The 22,869-nt window shown below is 46.6% G+C and overlaps 1 protein-coding gene across 3 annotated transcripts in view; it reads right to left on the reverse strand.

Moving 5' to 3' along the window:
• ASIC2 (acid sensing ion channel subunit 2) overlaps positions 1-22,869 on the reverse strand; it is a 1,130,968-nt gene that overhangs the window by 59,134 nt on the left and 1,048,965 nt on the right. For all 3 annotated transcript variants that reach the window (XM_025361848.1, XM_025361847.1, XM_025361850.1), the window contains exon 3: positions 11,025-11,152. In XM_025361848.1, the coding sequence (XP_025217633.1) occupies positions 11,025-11,152 (128 nt within the window). The remainder of the gene's footprint in view (positions 1-11,024; positions 11,153-22,869) is intronic.

Raw genomic sequence — 22,869 nt, forward strand, 5'->3', positions numbered from 1 at the left:
GTGCGGGAGCAGCCAGTTCTCCCTGGTGATGCTAGTGAGGGTGGGCACCACCAAGGATCTGCACTGTAGACCCAGGCGGGGGCTGCCATGTCAGCACCATTTCTAGCTTATCCTTTCTTCCTGGGTCTCAATAAAAAGACTTATTTTTTAGTTCCTAGTGTTCAAAGAGTGTTTAAGTTACACCATATCTGAAGGCTAAGCAGAACTTAAATGGACTGTAAATTATTTAAGTTAGCCCTCAGAGATCATTGCACAATGTTCCATCCATCCATCATTCCATCTAAGAATTGTAAGACCTAATCTTTTCCTCTAAGAAGTTTACAGTATACTGGGGGCATATTACCAGACAAATAGTAGCTTTTCTATTTGATTGATTGATTGTAGAAATGGCATCTTGCTATGTTGCCCAGGCTGGTCTCCAACTCCTGATCCTCCCTCTTCAGCTTCCCAAAGTGCTAGGATTATAAGTATGAGCCACCACACCCAACCAGCTATAGCTCTTACTCCATGATTGATTGGTTGATTGATTGGCTACCTCTCCCACTGGCCTGTAAGCTCTAAGAAGAACCAGGTTAGTCTTGTCCACTGGTAACCTGACACATAACACAATGCCTGACACATAGCAGGTGATCAATAAATGTCAATATGAGATGATCAGACAGCAGGACAGGAAGAACGCTCAAGGTCTATGTGGGGCTGCATGTAGATGAGAGGGGGCTGGGTGCTGGAGGGCAGTGAGATATAACCACTGGAAAAGGTGACGGCAGGAGCCAGGAGGTAGAATTTGGGCTTTATTTTATGGGCTGGGAAAGACATTAATGGGTCTCAAGCAGGCTGTGACATGGTAAAGTCCTCTCTCTCACATTTATTTATTCATTCATTTCATTCAATGCAATTGATTGAATATCTTGTATATGTAAGGCATCACGTAAAATATAAAGAATAGAAGTACGATAGAATCATATCCCCAAAGAGTTCCCAGTCTGGCAGGGGAGACAGATAAGTAAACAGATGGTTATAATGTATACATTTTATGCTAGAGATTTCCACATAATACTCTGGCATGGCCATGTTTGCACTAAATCTTGGAGGAAGGACACATACAAGTGAGGTGATGAAAGGGTGGGAAGGGTGTTGCTGGCAGAGGGAGCGAGGAGAGAGTGTGCAATGCTGGGAGGAGGGCTCTGTTTAATATCGCTGGGGTGTTGTGTGGGAGGCTGGGGGAGTAGAGTGAGAGGCCACTGAAAGAGAGGCAGGAGCTAGACTAGAGAGGTCTATGAAGAGATTCTTGGACTTCACTCTGTGGTTCACGAGGGAGGGAGAGGAGCAGGGCTGTATTTTAGAACGGTCATGTTGATGCAGAGAATGGGTTGGGGAGGGACAGAGTGAGCACTGGGGGGGGGGGCGGTGAGGCAGTTGTTGTTCTTATCTGGGTGAAAAAACATAAGGAACTGAACTAAAGTGGTGTCTGGGGTGGGGGATAATAACAGCTAGCATCAATTGGGCACTTACGGTATGCCAACTGTTCTATGGGTATTACATGTATGAACCCACTTAGTCCTCCAGTCCCCCTCTGAGGTAGGAACTAGCATTATCCCCATTTTGCGGATGAAGAGACTGAGAAACAAGGTTCCACAACTAGCAAATGGGGATTTGCACTCCCGCCATTTACAGAGTTTTGAATCTAGGGGAGCATCAATTATGAAGTGCAGGTGTGGGGACAGGGAGAGGATGAATTTAGTTTTGACTATTGATTTGGGATGTCCATGGCACTCTAAGTGAGGAGTTTAGCAGCCCCTGGAATGTTGGGTCTGGAGCTCAGGAAAAAGGTCCGGGCTGGGGTGGCAGTCTGGGAATTATGGGAAAGGACGCTGTAACCTGGGAGAGGACAATACAGCAACCCGGAGTGCCACTAGATAAGGGGTGTCAGGGGAAGAATTGCTTATGAAGGGGGCCAAGGCAGAGTGGGCAGGGAGGTGAGAGGAAGCCGGACAGGAGTGAAGAGGAGTGTCTCAGGGAGGGTGTGGGCCACAGTCCACATGCTGGTGAGAAACCAGGTGGGACAAAGACTGAGGAGTATCCCTGTCAACAAAGGCTGGGTTTAGCTAAAGAGATCTCATGAGCAACCTTGACAAAGAAAAGTTTCAGTGGCGTGTTGGAGGTGGACTGGCAAGAAAAAGGGAAATGAAGAAGCAGGGATAAGCAAGTACTGCAGGCCCCCCTTATCCACGGGAATACGTTCCAAGACCACCAGTGGATGTCTGAAACTGCAGATAGTACCCACCCCTATATGTATCATGGTTTTTTTCCTATACATACATACCTACCTCTGATAAAGTTTAATTTATAAATTAGGTACAGTAAGAGATAAACAAAAATAACTAATAACAAAATAGAACAATTATAACAATATGCCAGCATCATGACTCTTGCTCCTTGGAACCATGATTAAGTAAAATAATGACTTGAACACAAGCATTGCCGTACCTTGATGGTAAATCTGATCACTGAGATGGCTGCTAAGTGACCAGCAGGTGGGCAGTGTATGTACGCAGCGTGGATACGCTGGACAAAGGGCTGATTCACGTCCTGGGTGGGATGAAGTGGGATGGTGCAAGATTTCGTCACGCCACTCAGAATGGTGCACAACTGATTATTTCTGGAATTTTCCATTTAATATTTTCAGGCTGCAGTTGACTGTGTGTAACTGACATTAGGGACTGACTAGATAGAGAACTTTTTGGTGACTCTTTGTTTGGAAGGCAAGGAGAGGAAGAGGCTGCAAGGTAGTGGGGAGGTAAGATAAAGAATAATTTTATGTCCTCGTAAGACTGGAGTATATTTTTATGGGATTCAGTTTTCAATTCCCCAACAGTGCTAAGCACAACACCTAGCTCATCCTAGCCAATCAGCAATTCTTTGAAGAATCTTTCTCATTTCTCCCCCATCCTCTGCTGTCAAGTCCACCTTGATAAAATCAAGCACATATTGTGCAGGAAAAAATGGTGAAAACTTGACTCTTGGCAAAATCGTCTGGGGATCTGAAGATATTGCTACTTTAGAGGCTGAGTGGCAACAAGTGATTAAGTAGCTAAGCTAGCAGATGCTTAATTGATTCTTATTCTTGCGCTATTCATGGGAAACAGTGTACCCTCTTGACGGTGAATGCAATGTCTACACAGCGGGCCATCTCACCTCATGGCACCTCTCCAGTGCTTTGATGGGGTGGAAATGGATGCTTCCATATTTATATGGCTCCATCTTTGGCCATTTGGAAGTCACTAAAGGCATGTGTAATAAATTCTCTCCTCTGCCTTGAGAAAAACCAACTGGGCAAGCTTCCATTTCTAATGGGGTCCGTGAAACATGGATATTAAGGACCACGGATTTGGCTGTCAGATTGACGAATGAGTCTTCCCTTTTGAAAGGCACTTAGGAAGTTATAATTGGAAGCTTGAGAGGAGCTGTCAAAAGCAGGCAGTGGGCATCCCACCAAGCTGCTGGGTCTTTTTATTTAGGGGTGGGGTGAGGGATACTTTCTTCTTGTGAGCCATGGTGGGATTCCCTCCAAATGGTGGAAATGTGGCCAACTTACACCAGAGGCAGAGGCTTAGGCTTCTGTAGGAGCCAACTGGTCCTGCCAAAGACCTAACTAGGGCTGGCAAGACCCAAGTATTCTTATTTGCCTTTATTATAGTCTAAACAGGCTAGAAAGGCAGCAGTTAGATGCAAGGTGTTGTGTGATGGTAGGCATTCTCAGGGCACTTTAGATACAGCTCAAGTGATATAAAGTCTAGGTTATGGAATGGAAACCTTCTCATTCCTGGTGGTTTCCAGCTGGTAGTGAAAGAGGTTCCTGGTGAGAGTGGGATGCCTCTGGGCAGTGACATTCAACCCTGGCTCTCCAAGGTGTTTCTGAGGCTGTCAAATATAAACCCAGGGCCATGATTTCCAGGAAATTTCCTGGACAATAAAGATGGTGGGCCAACTGATTGCCCAGAATCTCTAGATTCATTCCCAGAACCACCAAGAAGTACAAGCAAGGTGGTTGAATAAATATTGGATGAATACATGGATCAACACTTAAAAAACAAGAATCACCACCAGGCTCTTTGAAGAGAGGGTGGGAGATGATTAAAGGCTTCTGATAGCAAAACATGACTTGGAAGGCCAGGCATGGTGGCTCACACCTATAATCCCAGCACTTTGGGAGGCAGAGGTGGGCGGATCACTTGAGGTCAGGAGTTCGAGACGAGTCTGGTCAAAGTGGTGAAACCACGTCTCTACTAAAAATACAAAAATTAGCCAGGTATGGTGGCACAAGCCTGTAATTCCAGCTGCTCCAGAGGCTGAGGCACGAGATTTCCTTGAACTCAGGAGGTGGAGGTTGCAGTGAGCAGAGATCGCACTACCGCACTCTAGCCTGGGTGACAGAGTGAGACTCTGTCTCCAAAAATGAATGAACGAATGAATGAATGAATGAATAAATAAATAAATAAATAAATAAATAATCATGGTTTGAGCCAAGAGTCTGATTGGTGATGTCAACGTTGAAGACAGCTTAGTCCTGTCCCCATGCCGCATGAATATCCCAGCTTTGCAGTTTCACGTATATTTGCTCACTCATTTAATTTTCCCCGAATTCCAGAATTCTGTGCTGGCTCTCTCATCTGTTCATCCACTGTTATCTACACAGATGGCTTCCAGATCTATCTCCCTAGCCCTGACCCCTTTCATGAGCTTTTGCTTTGATTAGCTTGTCTAAGCCAGAAACAATATGACTAGATCATCCATCACAGCCTGGCTTCATCGCCTCAGGAGGAAGGGCCTTCAGGGCAGACTTTTAATGGGACAGTTGGCAGAGGTGAGTTGAGGAGGCAGTGGGGAGCATTAGAGCATAACATTGGGTTGATTATCCAGTTGTACTTCCAACAACTCACATTTATGGAACTTATCTATAAGCAAGGCACTGGGACCACAGAATCCAAAAGACACTATCCTTGCCCTCAGAGGGCTCCCAGTCTATAAGAGACAAGGGCTGCGAGAGGTAAAAGAAGGCAGTTCTGGAGAGGTAGGTGTCAGGAGCAGTGATCCACATGAAGTAAGCCTACATGGGAATGTTATATCCTTAGGAGTGTGATAAAAAATGCCCAATCCCCCACTTAATTCTGTGAGTGCTCCAAGACAGGGGCCAGGTCTTGCTTATCTTAATTTTCCCAGCACATTCAGTGCTCAGCAAGTACTTGCTGAGGGAATAAATGAACAAAATGTTGTATGGAGTGGCTAACTATCCCTAGGAAGGTGGCAGGATAAGACAGCAAAGTTCTTCTTAAAGGCCACGACCTTTGGGTGGTATCTGGAAGTGTGAATAGGCGTTTGCCAGGTACATGAGACAAAGAAGGGCAGAGGGAACAGAGAGAACAGATGCACAGAGGCAGTCATCAAAGAGAATGGGGTGTTTGGTGGACGGTTCTGCATCATTGGGATCTAGGGTCCATGCTGGTCAACCACAGGCAGATGAGGAGGCTGGAGAGGTGAGCAGGGGCCAGGCTGGGCAGGGACTCCAGAGCCATTCTAAGGGGTTTAGATTTTTGTAAGTTACAGAAAGCCCTGGAATGTAAGGGTGTTATGTTGGGTAGTGCTGTGACCACTGTGGATGTGGGTTGAGGAAGGGGTTCTACCAAGGAGGGTAGCCAGAGCCTCTCTCTTAGAGTTTTAGGCGACTCTACCCCAGCTCCTGCTTCTCTCTAGTAGGAGCCTAGGTTCTGCCTCCCAGAGCTGGGGAGATTGTTTGTCTCACATTCTTGTCCTAATTTACCTTATGAGCATCCCCAGCCAGCTGACAGAGCAGGGAGTGGGTGCAGAACTGCTGTCGGCCAAACTTCTTGGTGATCCCTGTGTCCTTAAGTGAGCAGGGGCAGGGACTCCCAGGTGGTGAATGCTAGAGGTCATTTGAGGTCGTCTCATGGAATCCTCTCATTTTATAGACGGAAAAACTGAGGCCCAGAGATGGCAGTGACCTATCCAAAGTCCCATGACACAGCAGGACTAGAATCCAGGCCTCTGGGCTACTATGCTGATTTGTTCTCCACAGTGCTGAGTAGCCTTATTTCTTCCGGCTTATGGTGAGAAAAGACCAGCCTGCCAGCCAGTCCCTCCCTGGATTAGCTCCCTGTGTGCTCTCTCCAGAGAGTCTTCCTGAGTTACACCCGTGCAGTGTGGCAGAGCAGAAAGAGCATGGGTGTGGGAACGTGGCAGATTTGGGCTTGAAGCCCAACCCTGCTGCTCCCCTAGCTACGCAACCTCGAACAAGTTACTTAACCGCGCAGTTTTGTCATCTGGAAAGTGGAGATATCAGTACCTCCCTTGCAGGGTTGTTGTGGGAGATTACATGAGATAATGTGCCTCAAGCGTCCCTGCGGCATAATGCCTGGCAGGTGGCATGTGCTCCACTGATAGGAACTGTTGTTATTCTTTTACCCCTCCCAGGGTTCTATTTCTGCTTCCAGCATATTATCCGGCTACCTGTCTCTGGTGGTCCTGGGATTGTGCAGGGGCTTCTACAGCAACTGAGCTAACCAGGGCACTTCTCAAGGTTGTTTAGGAAGGCAGCCAAGGCATACCTTGGCTTATTTGTTTTTAGGGCAAATGCAGGTTAAGAAAGCAATCTTTGGACTGGGTTGCAGCCCAAGAGTATATTCTTTAGGACAATAAAATAAAATTTAAAACATTTGGAAAGTGTGGTGTGTGTGTAATTATGCATGGGTGAGATAATTTTCACCACACAAAAAGACTTTCCCATGTATACAAAGACTCATGGTAGGATTCCTTTAAGCCACTAGTTCCTCTTAGGGTTCTTGCCCTGGAGTCAATTTTCCTAGCATGATTCAAACCAACCTTCCAGGAAAGCGCTTTCTGCTTCCTACCACTTGTCACCCCGGCCTTCCTGCAGTTTCCTTAAACTTTGAGCCAAAGCAGAAGAATCTTGGATTGATAGCAATGTAGTTGCCACATTTTATTGATATACCATATACTATAAGATGCATCACGATTTTATGTATAACCAAGAAAGAAAAACAAACACTGCTTATTGTAATTTTAAGACTTAATTGATTGTAAAACAAATCCTTATTTCAGAAATGCTAAAATGTGAACACAGATATGCCTCTTAACAATTAATGAAATGAAGTGTCTGAGGACCAGGATCAACTGGATAGGTTTGCATAGTCGCAGAATGAGATCATACAGCTGGGGCTAAATCCCCAAAATATACTTGACTTAACATTATTTTTTCCTTTGTTAAAGAAACCACTAATCTACAGGCTCTGTGAGGGCAGAGACAGGGTCTGTTTTGTTTACCACTGTATCTCTACCACTTCACTCATAGTAGGTATTCAGCAAATATTTGCTGTATGAATAAATAGAACAAAGTCACAACATGAAAGAGACGGAAAGCCCACAGAAGAAAATAAATCATTCATAATTCCCCCACTGTGGGTATTTTGGCTGATTTCCTTCAAGTCTTATTTCCTATGAATATGCTCTTTTATACACATGTAAATATAATGTATTATTAGATTTAGCTCTGGGATGTGTTTTTGTATTTCTCTATTAATATAAATGAAACGATGAAATGAGATGATGCGGAAATGCTTTGAAGACTGTAAAATGTTTAACAAATATCTTATTAGTTATAATAATCATGAAAATACAGACATGAATGGGGCTGATTTTCTGAGAATACACTTCAAAGCTAACAGCGAATTTGCCCTCCAAAGCTGGGAATATGTTCTATTTCCTCATCCTACTCACCAAGGGGAGTCCTTCTGTTTCTTATTGGGAAGGGAAAGAGAAACTTAAGGCTTCCTAGAAGTCATAGCTCCAACTTCCCACCCAGCCCAGAAATTTCTTCCATCTCACTAATGGAAGATCATCCAGGACTGGGGGAGGAAAAAGCACATCTCTCAGGCTGATGAAAATAGCAGCCTACAGAGAACCTCCTCCTCTCCACCCTTTACCAGCGGTGGGGAGAAGTTACACACTGGGTTCCAAGGAATGCTGTTCACTTATTCTGCCTGCTAATAACAATGTAGATAGCAGAGAGATGTCAACACAAGTAAGTAATTCATGACAGTGGGGGTAGGTACGTTCAACAAGCCACAAAGTCAGATTTGCCATGGACAACTAATTAAAAATTTACTTTTAGATAGTCACAGAATTTATACACATATTGATGAGTCTAACCTGTGCCTGGTTCTTTGAAGGGATGTGGGTTTACTCATACAATAGAAGGGAGTGCTGACCGATTTTCTCTCCTTGATCAAACTTTGGCCAGGCTCTTCTGGGCCTTCTTCTCTTCTAAGCCTCACCCTTGGTTGGCCTATGAAGACTTGAACAAACACTAGCATAGTTTCTAACAGCTCAAGGCCGCATCCCTAGAATGCCTCTATCCCCTCTTAAAGTGCCTGCCTGAGAAAACTCGAGGCTGCTAAGAGAATTTACTTACTGTTTGTTTCAGCCAACACCTGAATATAGGGCCCCTGTCTCCCCATCTCTGTGGGAGGGTAGGAGCCTAACTAACTTCAATAAGCACCAGCTAGCAAACCCAGATGCTTTTCACAGGGACCAACACCTTGTTTTTTGTGATTTTTTACTTCTCTGACTCTGCTGCTCAAGCCCTTGCTCTTCCCTCTACCTAATCCCTCATTCTGTCTTTAAAACACCCAAGGCCTCTCTATGAATTGGGGTTGAGTTCAGCTCATGCTGCACCCTCTTCCCTACTGCAAAAGTAAATAATTGATTAAAGTCTGCCCTCGCCGTGTTAACCCATGTCCAGCTTTGTTTACTTTTGACGGTACTCAGGAGCTCACCTAGTCTAGTAGCTCAGGCTTTCAGCTCACCTAGGCTGCCTGTCCATCTGCATGCCTTTACTGGATAATCGTTGTTCTCTCTCTTCTTGACTCTCAAATCCTTAGCCTTGAACTTTGCCCCTGCCATCCTTATGCCCTCCTTTGTCCTCAAGGATACATTTTCCTGGTTGCACCATTTGGTTTCTACCTTGCATACCCTTGGAGATCCCCTTTTCTGCTTGTACCACTTGTCTCAGTCTCTGGGCGCCCATAGAGGCCAGGCTAACCTTCCAGCACCTCCAGCCCCTGCATCAAAGCTGCAATCCCATTCCCTATGTGCTTCAGTGAAGGTTGACCTTGGCCTTTATTAACTGCCCAGGCATTGTGTACAGGGCACAGTTTGTGAGGCCTACGCCATCAACACTTTCCCAGAGAGTAAAAAATAATATCGCTTATGTATAGATTTATGACCAGTTTTTTTTTTTTTTTTTTTTTTTTTTTTTTTAAAGACAGGGTCTAGCTCTGTCTCCTAGGCTGGAGGGCAGTGGTGCAATCTCAGCTTACTGTAGCCTGTACCTCCCAGGCTCAAGTGATCCTTCCACCTCCACTGCCCAAGTAGCTGGGATCACAGGCATGCACCACCATGCCTAAGTAATTTTTTTTTTTTTTTTAAATAGAGATAAGGTCTCATGATGTTGCCCAGGCTGGTCTTGAACTTCTGGGCTCAAGCGATCCTCCTGCCTTGGCCTCCCAAAGTGCTGGGATTACAGGCATGAACCACCATGCCCAGCCCTACAACCAGTTTTTAATGCAGAATATCACTTTATAAAATGGCTGAACAGCTGTGATCAGTACCAGATGAAAGATGACATTTGAGCTAGTTAGGGTAGGAGCCTAACTAACTTCAATAAGCACCAGTTAGCAAATCCAGATGCTTTTCACAAGGACCAGCACCCAAGCCCCTTCCTGTTTTTTGTGATTTTTTACTTCTCTGACTCTGTTGCTCAAGCCCTTGCTGTTGCCTCTACCCACTCTCTCATTCTCTCTTTGAAACACCCGGGCCTTCTCTATGAATTGGGGTTGAGTTCAGCTCATGCTGCACCCTCTTCCTTATTGCAAAAGTATATAATTGATTAAAATCTGCCCTCACCATGTCATCCCATGTCCAGCTTTGTTTACTTTTGACGGTACTCAGGAGCTCACCTAGGCTAGTAGCTCAGGCTCTCAGCTCACCTAGGCTGCCTGTCCATCTGCATTTTAAAAGCAAGCTGAGCTCATCCATTATGTGTATGTATCTTTCCTTGCTCCTCCGTCGTGGTTCTCCCTGAATCACCCTTTCCCACACCGCAGAGCGGGTGCCTTCACTACTCACTGACTTAGCTCTGCCTAAGGTCTCCCCCAGAAACTTGTCTTAGATGATCTCATTTAGGATTCCCTCCCAGTTACAGTCTCTCCAGCTTTTATTCTAGGAAAACCAGGCAACAAGTATCCAGGAGATAAGAGGAAGAAATGGAGTCCATCTTTCTCCGCAGTCCTGCTTTGAGACTGCCTCCCTACTGAGAGTTTGCGAAGGTCTCCCTTTTGAGATGTAAGACTCGCTTCAGACGTGAGGCTGTGCCCGTCCTCCCTCCACCCACAGACAGAATTGATGCAGCAGGCCCAGCTGGATGGGTGAGGTCCCCTCCCCAGCGCTATATCAAAGAGAGCAGGCAGGAGCCCACGCAACAAGGGCTCGCTCCACTTAAACTCTGTGATGGGAGAGGGACGCCTCCACCCCTTTTCTTTTTGTAGGCTGCTTTGAATTGTATTAACACAAGTGATGAAACATATCAAACCCTGGTTAGCAGTTTCCCTTAGCATCCCCTGGCCAAAAAAAAAAAATAATTTTTTTTTTTTTTAAAATTAACTTGTGCAAAAAGTCAACTGTAACAGAATGGTCTGGAAAAGAAAAAACCCAACCAGCTTGGTGAAAAGAAAAATGAGCTGGGTTTCCTTCATGCCCAATTTTAGGAACCAACAAGTGGTACAGGAGAACTGGTGAAGAAGGTTAGCCAACACCTTTCTCCAGTTTCACAGTAAAGCCCTTGACCGAGTAGGAATTCCATTTCTCCTCCTTGTGCCTCTGGGGTCAGGGGAGGTTGAGGACCATCAATCCTGGGAGCCCAGGGAACTTACCCTCTGCTCCTGTGTGGCCACAAAGGTCTGGAACCCTGGAGCCACCCCAAAGCCCAGCTCTTGGATGAAAGGTGGCTCAGACTGACTGTGGATCTGAACTTTCACTCCTGCTTCAAATGTCGTTTCCTCTGAAAGAACAAAGACGGACAGAGCCATGGGTCAGTAACAACAGATGCTCATGGAGTCCTGGGATTGAAAAGCTCAAAGGGATGCTGAAAAGACCCTGTGATAAGCAGAATAATGGCCTCCAAAGGTGTCCACATCCCCACCTCCAGAAACTGACTAGGTTACCTTACGCGGCAAAAGGGACATTGCAGGTGTGATTAAGTTAAAGCTCTTGAGATGGAGAGACTATCCTAAATTATGGAAGTAGGACCCAATGTAATCACAGAGGTTCCTATGAAAGGGAGGCAGGAGGATCAAGGTCAGAGAGAGAATGGAAAAATGCTATGCTGCTGGCTTTGAAGACAGAGGAAGGAGCCATGAGCCCAGGGATGCAGGTAGCTTCTAGAAGCAGGAAAAGGCGGGGGAATGAATTTTCCCCTAGAGCTGCCAAAAGGAACACAGGCCTGCCAACAACCTTGATTTTATTGAGCCCAGGGAAATCCATTTTGGACTTCTACCTCCAGAATTTTAAGATAATGAATTTGTGTTGTTTTCAGCCACTACATTTGTGGTAATCTGTTGCAGCAGCAATGGGAAAAAAATTCAGGTCACTTCGCCAGGCCAACTCCTTGGCTCAGTTGCCAAATCTGTAGAATGGGATTATAAAATGAGTCTAACTCCTTTGTTTTATTGACTAACTTTTCTTCTGAGTCATGAGCTGAAGGTGAGGACATCAGGAGGAAGAAAACATGGTGACACAGCAGTGGAATAAAAATGCAAGGCCTTCTTGTATGCCAAGGTGTTTGCCCCTTGGGGCTGCAATGGCCAAGTAGAAGAGAAGCTTCCTTCTTTTTTTCCATTGGTAGAAGAAATGGCCCTTGGCAGTGGGAGGTTGGGGGCGGTGCAGAGCCATCATCCTAAATGTTTAGTGCTCACAATAGGTGGAAAATGAACTTATGGGACTGTATAAGCCTTTACCAGATCCCTTTCTCTGTCTTACCTTCTCCAAATAGTCTGCAGAATGAGCTTTCCAAATGTAAATTGTGTAACTCCCTCCCATGTTTCCAAGGACCCCAGGCTCCTTACCCACCCCTTCCCTAGCCTTGTTCTGAGCAGCCTCTGTCTCGTGGCACCATGCGGGGCTGCCTGGATTGGGCATCACTGGTCCCCACTCTGCACAAATGCATCTCCTTCTGCCCAGAGTGTCTTTCTACCTTGTCCACCTGACCATCTTCCCACTTGTCACTGAAGATTCAGCTCCCCAACCCCACCCAAAGCAACTCTTTCCCTTGCTCTGTTGTATCTTCCACATCTGCCCGCTGGAGCCCCTGCCACAGCATGTCATCATGAGCCTTTAACTGTTTCCGCCAGCAGGCTGGAGCATCCTGAGGCCAAGTTCTGGGCTGTCTCTCTGGACCTCAAAGTTCCTTTACAGGGCCAGGCATACACCAGGCACTCAGGAGATGCCTAATGAATGAATAAATGGGAGATTTATGGGTTAAACCTCAATCACTTATGAATGGACAAGGCCAGCCTGGAGTCCAAATCAAGGAATGTTCTCAAAGAAAAAAATGGGGAGAGAATGGATGAATGCAGGAATGAGAGAAGATGATGATGGGGTTGGGGGTCAGGGATGGAGAGGGGGAGGACATGTCAGCACTCAGGCTGTGGCTTGGGGAGGGTGTTTGGGGACACACTAAAGCTGGTACAGAAGAGAGTGGCTGGGAAGGAAGGGCTGGAGCCAGCCACGGGAAGGGCATGACCTAGGGAGAGGGTGGGGGCCATTGACTGAGGTAGGCGCAGGGGTCTGGAGCAGGGTGAGAATTCCAAGGCCAGGGGCTGTGTGGAAAGAAAGGCCTAGTAAGCAGACAGGGCCCCAGGGAAGGGTAGGCAGGGCTTTCATCATTTAGACGAGGAGACCCTCAGCCAGGAATCCTTTTGGATATGGTTCACGGAGTGGGAGAGAATCCAGACAATCTACAAACACATCCCACTTCCCTCCAGCACAGTCATTGTTCTGTGGTTTCTGTACAGCATCACCCTGTCCAAACTCCTATCCTTATGCTCCTGGATGCCAGTGGCTTTGTGTCAATCTCTCCCATCAATGGTGAATTCCTCAAGAGAGGAGACCATATCTTATTCAGTCCAGGGCCCTGTCACCTAACACAGGGCCTGGCCCTCAGAAGGAGCCTCAAGGAAGGTTTTTAGATATGGGAGGAGGACTTCAGGAGAGGGAGAACTGGATGGAATGAGGCGGTTGAATAGTCATCTTTCAGTGGCTGTGTTTTCAAAAGTCTGCCCAAGACGGGGGTTGAGGAGAGTGTGGAGCCTGAGAAACAGACTCAGATGGGGAAGAAGGGTGAGTGTGGAGGGCTGTTGGGATGACAGGGATGCCCCTGCTGGGAGGAACTGAAGGCTCCTTCAGTGAGCCGTGGGAGGGAACAGGAGAGATGCCAGAACTTGTTTTTGAGAGCTAACTGAGGCCGTGTGTGCCTGCTATACAACTGAGCTTAAGAAATCTTACAGCCAGTAAGACAGGCTCAAAGGAGAGGACCTGTGGCTTACAGGTGAAATGAGAAATGAAGCCTTCCTGTCAGAAATGGCATGAGTAATGGGCAAAACAGACAGGCCTGGTGTGCCTCTCTTAGTGAGAACCGCCCAAGGCTAATCGAACTGGGTTCGGATTTGGAAGTGGTGCTAGCTTATTCTGAAAGCAGCAGTAGCTGTAGCCAAGAGTAAAATCCTAAAGTAGCCTCGTTTTTTACAAACACCCAGTGGCCGGATGAACATGAGTGGGAGCAGGTGATAGGTAAGGTTTCTTCTCTCTTTAGAACACTGCTGTCCACTGGAACTTTCTGCTAAGATGGGAATGTGGTATTCCCTGTGCTGCCCAACATGGTAGGCGCCAGTTACAAAAGGTGGCTTGTGTGACTGAGGAACTGAATTTTTCATTTTATTTAATGTTAATTAATTAAAACTTAAGTTTAAATAGCCCCATGTGGCTACTGAAAACATTACTGGATAGCACAGTTCTAGAATATCCAGCTATGAGCAGACTACAGCCCACCCAGAGCTGAGGGGGTGACAAGGGCTCCGCCATATTGCCTTCCTAAGCAGGTGCTCTGGAGAGGCCCTTTTCTGGAGTCCTGGGTAGTTTGGGCAGGGTTCTGAGCAGCAGATCAGTGTGTCTTCGTGGTCAAACCACGACTTTAGTTCCAGATCCTCTACCCTGCTTTCCCCAAAGCCCTATTTGCACATCTCCAGATGCATTTCTTTCTATTTCTTACCAGAATTGCCCTTGGCGTCCCTCTGAAGATTGCTTTCCAGGTTGGTAGTGAAGAGCACCTCCCTGCCTCACTCTCTTCCCTTTCCTGGGCATGGCACAGTGTTGAGTTGAAGACCCAACTTGAGAGCTGAAGTTACCAAATGTAGACTGTTAGAGCCAAGGCAACCTCACACCATCCACTTTGGAGGTTCCCAAGCTAGAATGCAAGTTAAAATCTCCTAGACGGCTAGGGTGAGGCATCCTAGGATCCACTCCCAGAAATTCTGATTCAGTTACTCTGGGGTGGAGACCAGGAATCTGCATTTCCAGAAATTCTGATAAAGGTCCGAGGTCATCTGCCTTTGGGCAGTGATCTAGTCCAGGAAGGGGAAGTGACTTGTCCAATGTCACACAGCAAGTCAAGAGCAGAGCAGGGGCTAGAAGCCAGGTCTCCTGAGTTCTGATGTGGCACTCTTTCTACTCTACCAGGAGTGTGGTTTATTTAGTGTGAGCAGATGCCTTAATTCATAGCTCTGGAGTTCTGAATGGGGGCTGGGGGCATGGGATATCTTTTTCTTTGTCATCACCCCTAATGTCCCTAGCACAGTAGCTGGCACAGAGCAAGGCTCAATAAATGTTTGTTGAATGGAAGAAATGAGTGAGGAAGTATCCCTTGCTTGTGTCTGCTGTTCCCTGCTGTATCTGGGCAGCTGTGAGTCTGCCCAGGTTCTGGAGAACACTGGTAAATGCCAGCACCCCATAATTCAGGAATGCTCACCTGCTGGGATGCAGGTGGGGCTGCACACACAACAACAACACAGCAACGATAACAGTAACAATAACTGGGACTGCACTCATAGTCTGTGGGTCCCAGTGCCAAATGAAAATGCAGAGCCCCTTGTTAAAAAAAAAGTTGTAAAAAATTTATAAAAGTAAGCATTGCTATTAAAAAATAAAAGAATTTCAAGACAGCAATCTCAAGAGCATTAAACTAAGTGAGTGGCCCTTCTGATTGTGGGCCCAGTGTGACCGCCCTGATAGTAACAACTCAAATTGGTGCTGGACAGAATCGTTCACATCCTCATATTTGTCTTATCGGCAACTGATTCAACACTAAGCTCCTTCAAAGAGTGTAGGTCCCTGGGCAGTGAATGATTTGTTTACACATCACGAACACCAGGATTTAAGAACAGAAAGAGAGAGAGGGAGAGAGAGCGCGCAGACAGAAAGGGAAAGCTACTACATACATAGTATGTAGACAGTATGCACATGGGAGTTCTTGTTAATTGGCACCAAGTTGAAACCCAGACAACGTAACATGAAAGATAATGCTGAACCAAGAGGAGTGTGGTAAGATGGAGTTCAACCTGCAGAAGTCACAGTCTCCCAGCGTTTTCCAAGAGCTTGGCCATAGATGGTACAAGGTGAGATTTACCTGGCCAGGGAGGGAGGTGCATTTTCTGAATATGCAGGAAGGATATGGGAGCCCTGTAGGAAGAGGCAGGAGCAATGGGCAGAATGCATAACGGGGCAGGGAAAGTGCATCACGATAAAAGAAGCTAAAATCTTTCATGTTGGCAAGTTACAGAAAACATGCCAAGAAAATAAACACTGGAAAGAAGTAGGAAGAAAAGTTTATCTGAATAGCTAGGGGGAGTTTTCAGAGCTCAGAGAGTGAACGTGCTGATACAAAGCAATCTTGCTTTGGACAAAAATGACTTTATAACAGTGGCTGAGTGAGGGAACCCTAGCTCCCCAGACAGCTTCAGAGGAGTGGGTGGGACAATGGCCAGCCATATAAGGGGCATGTCACAGTGCAGCAAAGGCCTTGTGTGGGTGTGGGATAGCTTCTGTTTGCACCCTCTTCCCCAGTGCTTCTCCACCCTGCTCTCTGTGCTACGGGTTTGACTTGCAGAGACTGTCTTGATGGACTCCCTTGCCCTCTGGCTTGGGATCAGTCAATGGTGGGCCAGGTAGGAAAGTGGAGGGAGAGAGAAGAGTCAGGCTGGGGTGTCTAGTCTCTCAACTCCATTTGCTGGGTCACTGTGGGTTAGCTGCACGTCACTTTGGAAGGTCACAGCTCTGGGTTGCGGGCTGGAAGGAGAGCTCTTCACAGCGTCTCTCTCTGGGTTTTGACACCAGCTTCTTTCCTTCTTTCCGAGGGGTGGTAATGGCTCTCCCTGCTACCAGTCCCAGGATGCTGCACCCTCCTGTATTGCTTTCCCAAGCCTTGCCTATGCCTTTGTTAACAGTCCTTGATTAATTTTCCCTTTTAGTATTCAATTTGAGGGTGCTGTTGATTTCCCTGCTTGGGTCCTGATTGGTGGATCTCCCATGGGCTCTCACTTAACTCCTGATAGATAGCAGGAGTCCCCTCTGTGGTACCACACAGGGAAGGACGGCCATTGTGTTTGAGCAAGTGCATAGGGATAGAGACCTCCCTCCCTGAAGGGGCAGCTCATGGTTTTGAAAGTTCACTCTTATTTTGGTTGAAAACTGCCTGCTTATAGATTTTGTCCCCTAGTCCTAGCTCCGCCCCTTTTACTCGACACCTCTTTAAGGATCTCCCCAGAGATAGTGTGCCCGTTTCCCAGACAAGTGAGTCAGACTTTCTGAGAGAGGCAGAAATGCAGACCTCTTGGACCTGGAGCGTCAGAACCAGAGAGAGCCTAGGAGAAATTGATTAAATGCTTGGGGCTGTGGGGTCAGGCAAGTTGAAGTCTAGTTTAGTTCTGTGAACTATAGCAAGTTATTTAATCTCTTGGAGCCTAATTTTTCTCTTTTTGAAAATGGGTATGAACATAAAAATGGATTGTTCTTCATAGAGCTGTTGCGAGGCTTAAATGAGCCATTGCATGGAAAGTTCTTAGCACAGAGTTTAGCTTAATAACTCAACAATTTGCAGTGTCATCATCACCATCATCATCATGAATTCAGTATTTCTGGCTTTTTACAAGATCCATGGGGATCAGTTGCTGTTTTATGTTCCTCTTTGCTCATGCTGGTCCCTCCATGTAGACTGGCCCTTCCTCTCGTCTTCCATGTGGTTACCCTCTACCCACCTTTGCACTCACCACCTCCTCGACATTTTCCCTCCATTCGGTACCCCAATGTCTAGTACTTACCATGTTCATACTTGATCCCAACTCCCTCTCTATTAAGACTGAGAGACCTCTTGGGGACAGGGTCAATGTTTACTTATGTTTATAATCACAGTGCCTGGCATGGGGTGGAACTCAAAAATGCTTGGTGAAGTGAACAAATGTGCACAATTCACCTCTGAGACACAGGATTGCATAACTCACCTCTGAGACACAGGATCCCACCCTCCTTGTTTTACAGATGTGCCACCGAGATGCTGAAAGGCGGGTGGATCTGTGCGGATCTCACAGGGAGTTTGTGGCCAAGCTGGGTCCACATGAAACCTGCTGAGCCAGCTCAGAACCCCTGCTGCAGCCCAGTGAGTGGGCAGCTCTGTAGGGACTTCAGGCCAGAGGCTGACAAGTGCATGGGGGCTGGGCAGGGGCAGCAAAGCCTGCCTGGGCCATCCCCTGAAGGGCCGTGGTTGGCATTCCTGTCTTGGGCGGCTGATATCTTTCTGGTCTCTGCTGCTCATTTAATCATGTGGCTTAATCCCTGGGGACCTGTTTATTAAGGCCCATCCTTTGGGCCTCACTGCTACCTATCATCAGACAAATGGCCCTGGAGTGTCCCTGTGTCACCCAGGCACGGGCAGGGGCTTGGCTCAGCAGCTGGGCCACTCACACCCGGCAGTGGCATCTCTGGCTGCCACTGTCAAGCAGCTGCTGTGGCACTGCTCTGCATTCCCTGGGGGACTGTAAAGTATGTGTATGCCTGTGTATGTGTGTGCCTGTGTGTGTGCGTGCAGATGTGTATTAGTGTATGTGTGTGCGAGAGAGAGAAAGCAAGAAAGAGAGAAACTCTGAAATATAGGAACATTTTTCTTATTTCTTCTTATTTCCCTAAAGCATTTCCTGAGATGCTGCTTTGGAGTTCGTAGAAACAGAAAGGAAGAACTGACCTTCTTAAGGACAAGACCCAGAGCTGGATGCTTCACAGCAGTCCACATTCGTTCCCTCACTCCCTGGACAGTTATGCATTGAATGTCTACCATGAGCACGTGCCACCGGCCTTGCACCCTTGCCTGGCTGGCTTGGAGTTTTAACTAAATCATGTATATTTTCTGCATCACACTTAGCGTGTGCATGAAGCACATCTTCCCAGAATGAAAAAAGTCAGGCTGCTTCTGGCTGCTAAATGGATACCTGCCTCCAAGCGTGTTTCTTATTTATGGCATCATTTCTCCAGAGTCCTCGGACACCTGTGGAGACCCCTATCCAGCACAGTGAAGCCAACAGCACGGTGAAGTCTCTGTCGTCCTGGAGCTCATGTTCGGATGGGGGAGGCGGACGACAGTGAACAGGTACACTTGTAACATCAGGCTGGCAGAGAAAAGTGCCAGGAGAAGTGACGCAGAGGAAGGGCAGGACAGGTGTGGGTCTCTTCGCTGGGAGTCAGGAAAGGCCTGTTCAAGGTGATGGTGTTTGTGTAGTAACCAGAATGAAGTGAGCAAAGAGCCATGGGATGACCCGGGAGAAAGTGTTCCAGGCAGAGGGAACAGCAAGTGCCAAGGCTCTGGAACAGGTGTACAATGGGCCCACTTCAAGAACAGCAAGGAGGCCAGAGTGGCAGGGACATGGTCAGAGGCCAGCTGACCATTTCGTTAACACCTCACAGTTACCCTTAGAAGTAGGTGCCCCCATTTTGCAGACATGGAAACAGGCTCAGAGAGGTCAGCTGGCCCTAGCCACACAAAGCAGATCCAGAATCCAACCCTTGTCTGCTGGGCTCCAAGGCCTGTGCTTTTTGCCCCCTACCATGTGGCCTTGCTCACATACTTTGTGACTTTCTAGCATCACTGACCACATTCTTCATTGGTTTGGGGCCTTTGGGACTTTGCAGGCTGGGACCCTGAGCTGCTGAGCTTTGCATCCCCTCTGGGTCATGGCGAAAGACAATCTTGGCACACATACGGTAAGCTTCGGGGTTTCACAGACTTGATCCTGCTGGCCCCTCCCAGCTGTCCTGAGGCAGGCGTCAATATCTCCATTTCATTACATTTTATTTTATATTTTTTACATCATGCTCATTTTTCAGATAAAGAAACCAAAGCTCATAGAAAGTAAAGGACATACCGGGGCCAATGACTCACGGCTGCATAGAATTTTGCAGCTCGGAGACCCCTTGACAATTTAACTAACTTTTCACCTTTCAGATGAGAAAATGGAAGCTCACAGAGAAGACAGGGGCCAAGGGCCACATGGCAAGTGGCAGGCGGGCAGTGGCTGGGATCCAGGTCTCTAGATTCCTCACCCTCCTCTGCCTTTTGTTAGTGGGCTAGAAGCCACATTGGTCTCAGATGACAAGCTGGTAAAGTTCCAAGCTGGACAGGGAAGGATGGGGAAGAAGAGTTTAATTTGCAGTGGGCTCAGCAGCCTTTGTTCTTTCATCTTAGGAGTTCAGTGAGTGTGGGACAGAGATAGTAACAAGGACCAGAGTCCCAGCCCCAGCCTTGAGATCCTGGTGCAAAGGGCCTGCTGATGCTGTTTGAAGTGAACCAGAGGTGTCATTTTAGACCCTGCTCCCCTGCTCAGACCAGAGAAATCCAGGGAAAGCCCGAGGCCAGGGAAGAAAGGCAGAGAAGTGCATCAAGAAAAACATAGGCTCTGAAATCACAGAGACCTGGGTTTGACTCTTAGCCCCACCACTTAATTGCTGTGTGACCTCAGGCAAGTTATATTGCCTCTGAGCTTTAGTTTCCTTTTTGTTCAAATGAAGTAGGGGCTGATCTCTCAGGTTACTTTGGGCTGTAAAATTCTACGAGCTGGGGGCCATGTGCAAAGGTCTTCACTTCACTGCATCTCATTTTAATCTTCTGCAAAATAGATTTGAAAAAAATAGATGTGACTGTTCAGAGCTCACATCAAGTCAGAAGAGGCTGATTTTTCTAAAGATAGCACAAAGAATTCACAAATTGCTGCCTATCTAAAATTGGGCAATGTGTATCTTGTCCTTCCTCTCCAACCCTTCCCTGGCAGATAGGCACGGTAAGGCAGCATCCCTAGCTAAGAAAATCCGAAATCAGCACAACGACGGGCAAGCTCACGCTTGATTGCTCACAGGTGATATTTGGAAGCTAGGCAAACTTCTGGAGGAAGAAAAACATTAACATTGTGTCCCCACGCGAGATGGGCTGCAATGATGTCTGTTCTGGGTGGCAGCGTGATGCAGCAGTGTTCTTACCAACGGCTGGTGATCCAGGAGATGTTATCAAGTGTCCACAAGAGTTTGGCGAAGGCTGCAAACTTCAGCCCCTCCTGCAGAGCCATGGAGCACACTAGTATTTTAAAGACCCTATGACATCCTGCAGCAAAAACATGTTATACTTTGTTGATCTGAGTGTTACCCAAAGCAATCTTTTTTTTTTCTTTTTTCGTTTTTAAGGAACACTAGCTTTGTGTGGAAAAAACCAAGGAGGACCAAATCAGAAGATGTGGATTCAAATCCTATTCTAATACTTCTTAGCTATGAGGTTGTGGGAAAGTCACTCAATGTCTCTGCTTACTGTATATATATATATATGTATATATATATATATATATATATATATATATATATTTATTTATTTATTTTTAGATGCAGTTTCACTGTGTCGCCCAGGCTGGAGTGCAACGGCGTGATCTCGGCTCACTGCAACCTCTGCCTCTCGGGTTCAAGCGACTCTCCTGCATCAACCCCCTGAGTAGCTGGGATTACAGGCATGCACCACCGTGCCTGGCTAGTTTCTTATTTTATTTTTTTATTTTTTATTTTTAGTGGAGATGGGGTTTCTCTATGTTGGCCAGGCTGGTCTCAAACTCCTGACCTCAGGCGATCCACCTGCCTCAGCCTCCCAAAGTGCTGGGATTACAGGCATGAGCCACCGTGCCCAGCTGCTTACTGCATTTTAAAATGAGTTAATCTGTTAAATGACTAGAACTGCCCTGTCTACATCATAGAAGTGTATGAGCATCAGTGGATGGAATGTGGGAAAGCACCTTATACACTGTGGGGTGATGTACCTATGTTGGGGAAGGAGATAGTTAATGTTAGGTCTTGGTTATGCAACTGAGAAACGTTGCATATTCCTGCTAAACAGAATATTTGCAAAACATACATTTGTGAAAGTACCGCGTGTGGAGTTGGGGCTAGTCTTATTACCAAAATATTTATCTGAAGGATTCTTTAAATAATGAGTTTTCCTAGTGCATTCAGTCTCAGAGATTATAAATTACTTGATAAGAAGGCTCATGACTCTGGGTGGGTAACTGGTGTTCAGGAGATTATCACCCTTGAAATGCCATCAGAAAATGTCTAAAATTGTAGGGAAAGTTGGTGGATGATTAAGATTCTATTTGTAAAAATTCTGTTTACACACACCGATGGTGGAAGTTAGGTACAACCAGATTGCTAAGTGGCTCATGTATATAGATTGTGATGTGATTGTAGAATTCAAAATCATCCAGAGCATTACTGGATTCATAGCAACTTTTTGTTATACAATATTCTCTCAGTGAATTAAAAAAGCACCAGAGTTTTCATGTGGGGTAATGCCTGAGAAATATTTTGATGTTAAGAAGACATCCTCATTCTTCCAAATGGTGGGGAGCAGTGGTCTGGATCAGAGCTTCTTACATTTGGATGTGCACACCAATCTCCTGGAGGATCCTGTTGCAACACAGACTTTGGGGTTGCGGGGGGCAGGGATTCTATGCATCTAACAAGCTCCCAGGTGATGCTGATGCTGCTGGTCAGAGCATTACACTTTAGCAGGACTCCCAAGAGAACATCTACGCTTTTGCAGAACACACAGGCCCCTGGTGATCTGGCCTCTACCTATCTCTTCAACCCCAGGTCTCTTCCGTAGATGCAGATGCCCTTGCACACTCTAGGCTGTTCTCGGCCTCTGCTCCTCATTCCCCTCCCTCTGCTGAGGACTTCAGCTCTCCAGGTCCTCAGATTTTCCTCTAACTCCCACATGCTGCCCAGCAACCTGGCAAACAGGCCTGAGACTAAAACCAAAGGTCAACTTCTCTCTAAAGCCTCCCTTTAGTTGTCCCCTCCTTTCTGGAACCGACTATCCCCTCCTAGGTTCTCAATCTATCTTCTATCTATCACAGCGCTTGGTGACACTTAATTGCTGACATGTTCCCCAAAAAGACTGCAAATGCCTGGTACTCCTTAGACACTTTATATGAAAGCTGTTGGGTGAATAAATTTCCATCTGCCATCTAAAAAGAGCCCTTCAGATATTCCCTAGATTATAAACTTTGAAAACCTGGACCGGGCCCTTCATCTGTATCACTGAGGTGCCTGGCACACAGTAGGTGTGCAGTTGAGATTTACTAAATTGGG

This window comes from Theropithecus gelada, chromosome 16 (genome assembly GCF_003255815.1).
Source record: "Theropithecus gelada isolate Dixy chromosome 16, Tgel_1.0, whole genome shotgun sequence".
Classification (NCBI taxonomy): domain Eukaryota; kingdom Metazoa; phylum Chordata; class Mammalia; order Primates; family Cercopithecidae; genus Theropithecus; species Theropithecus gelada.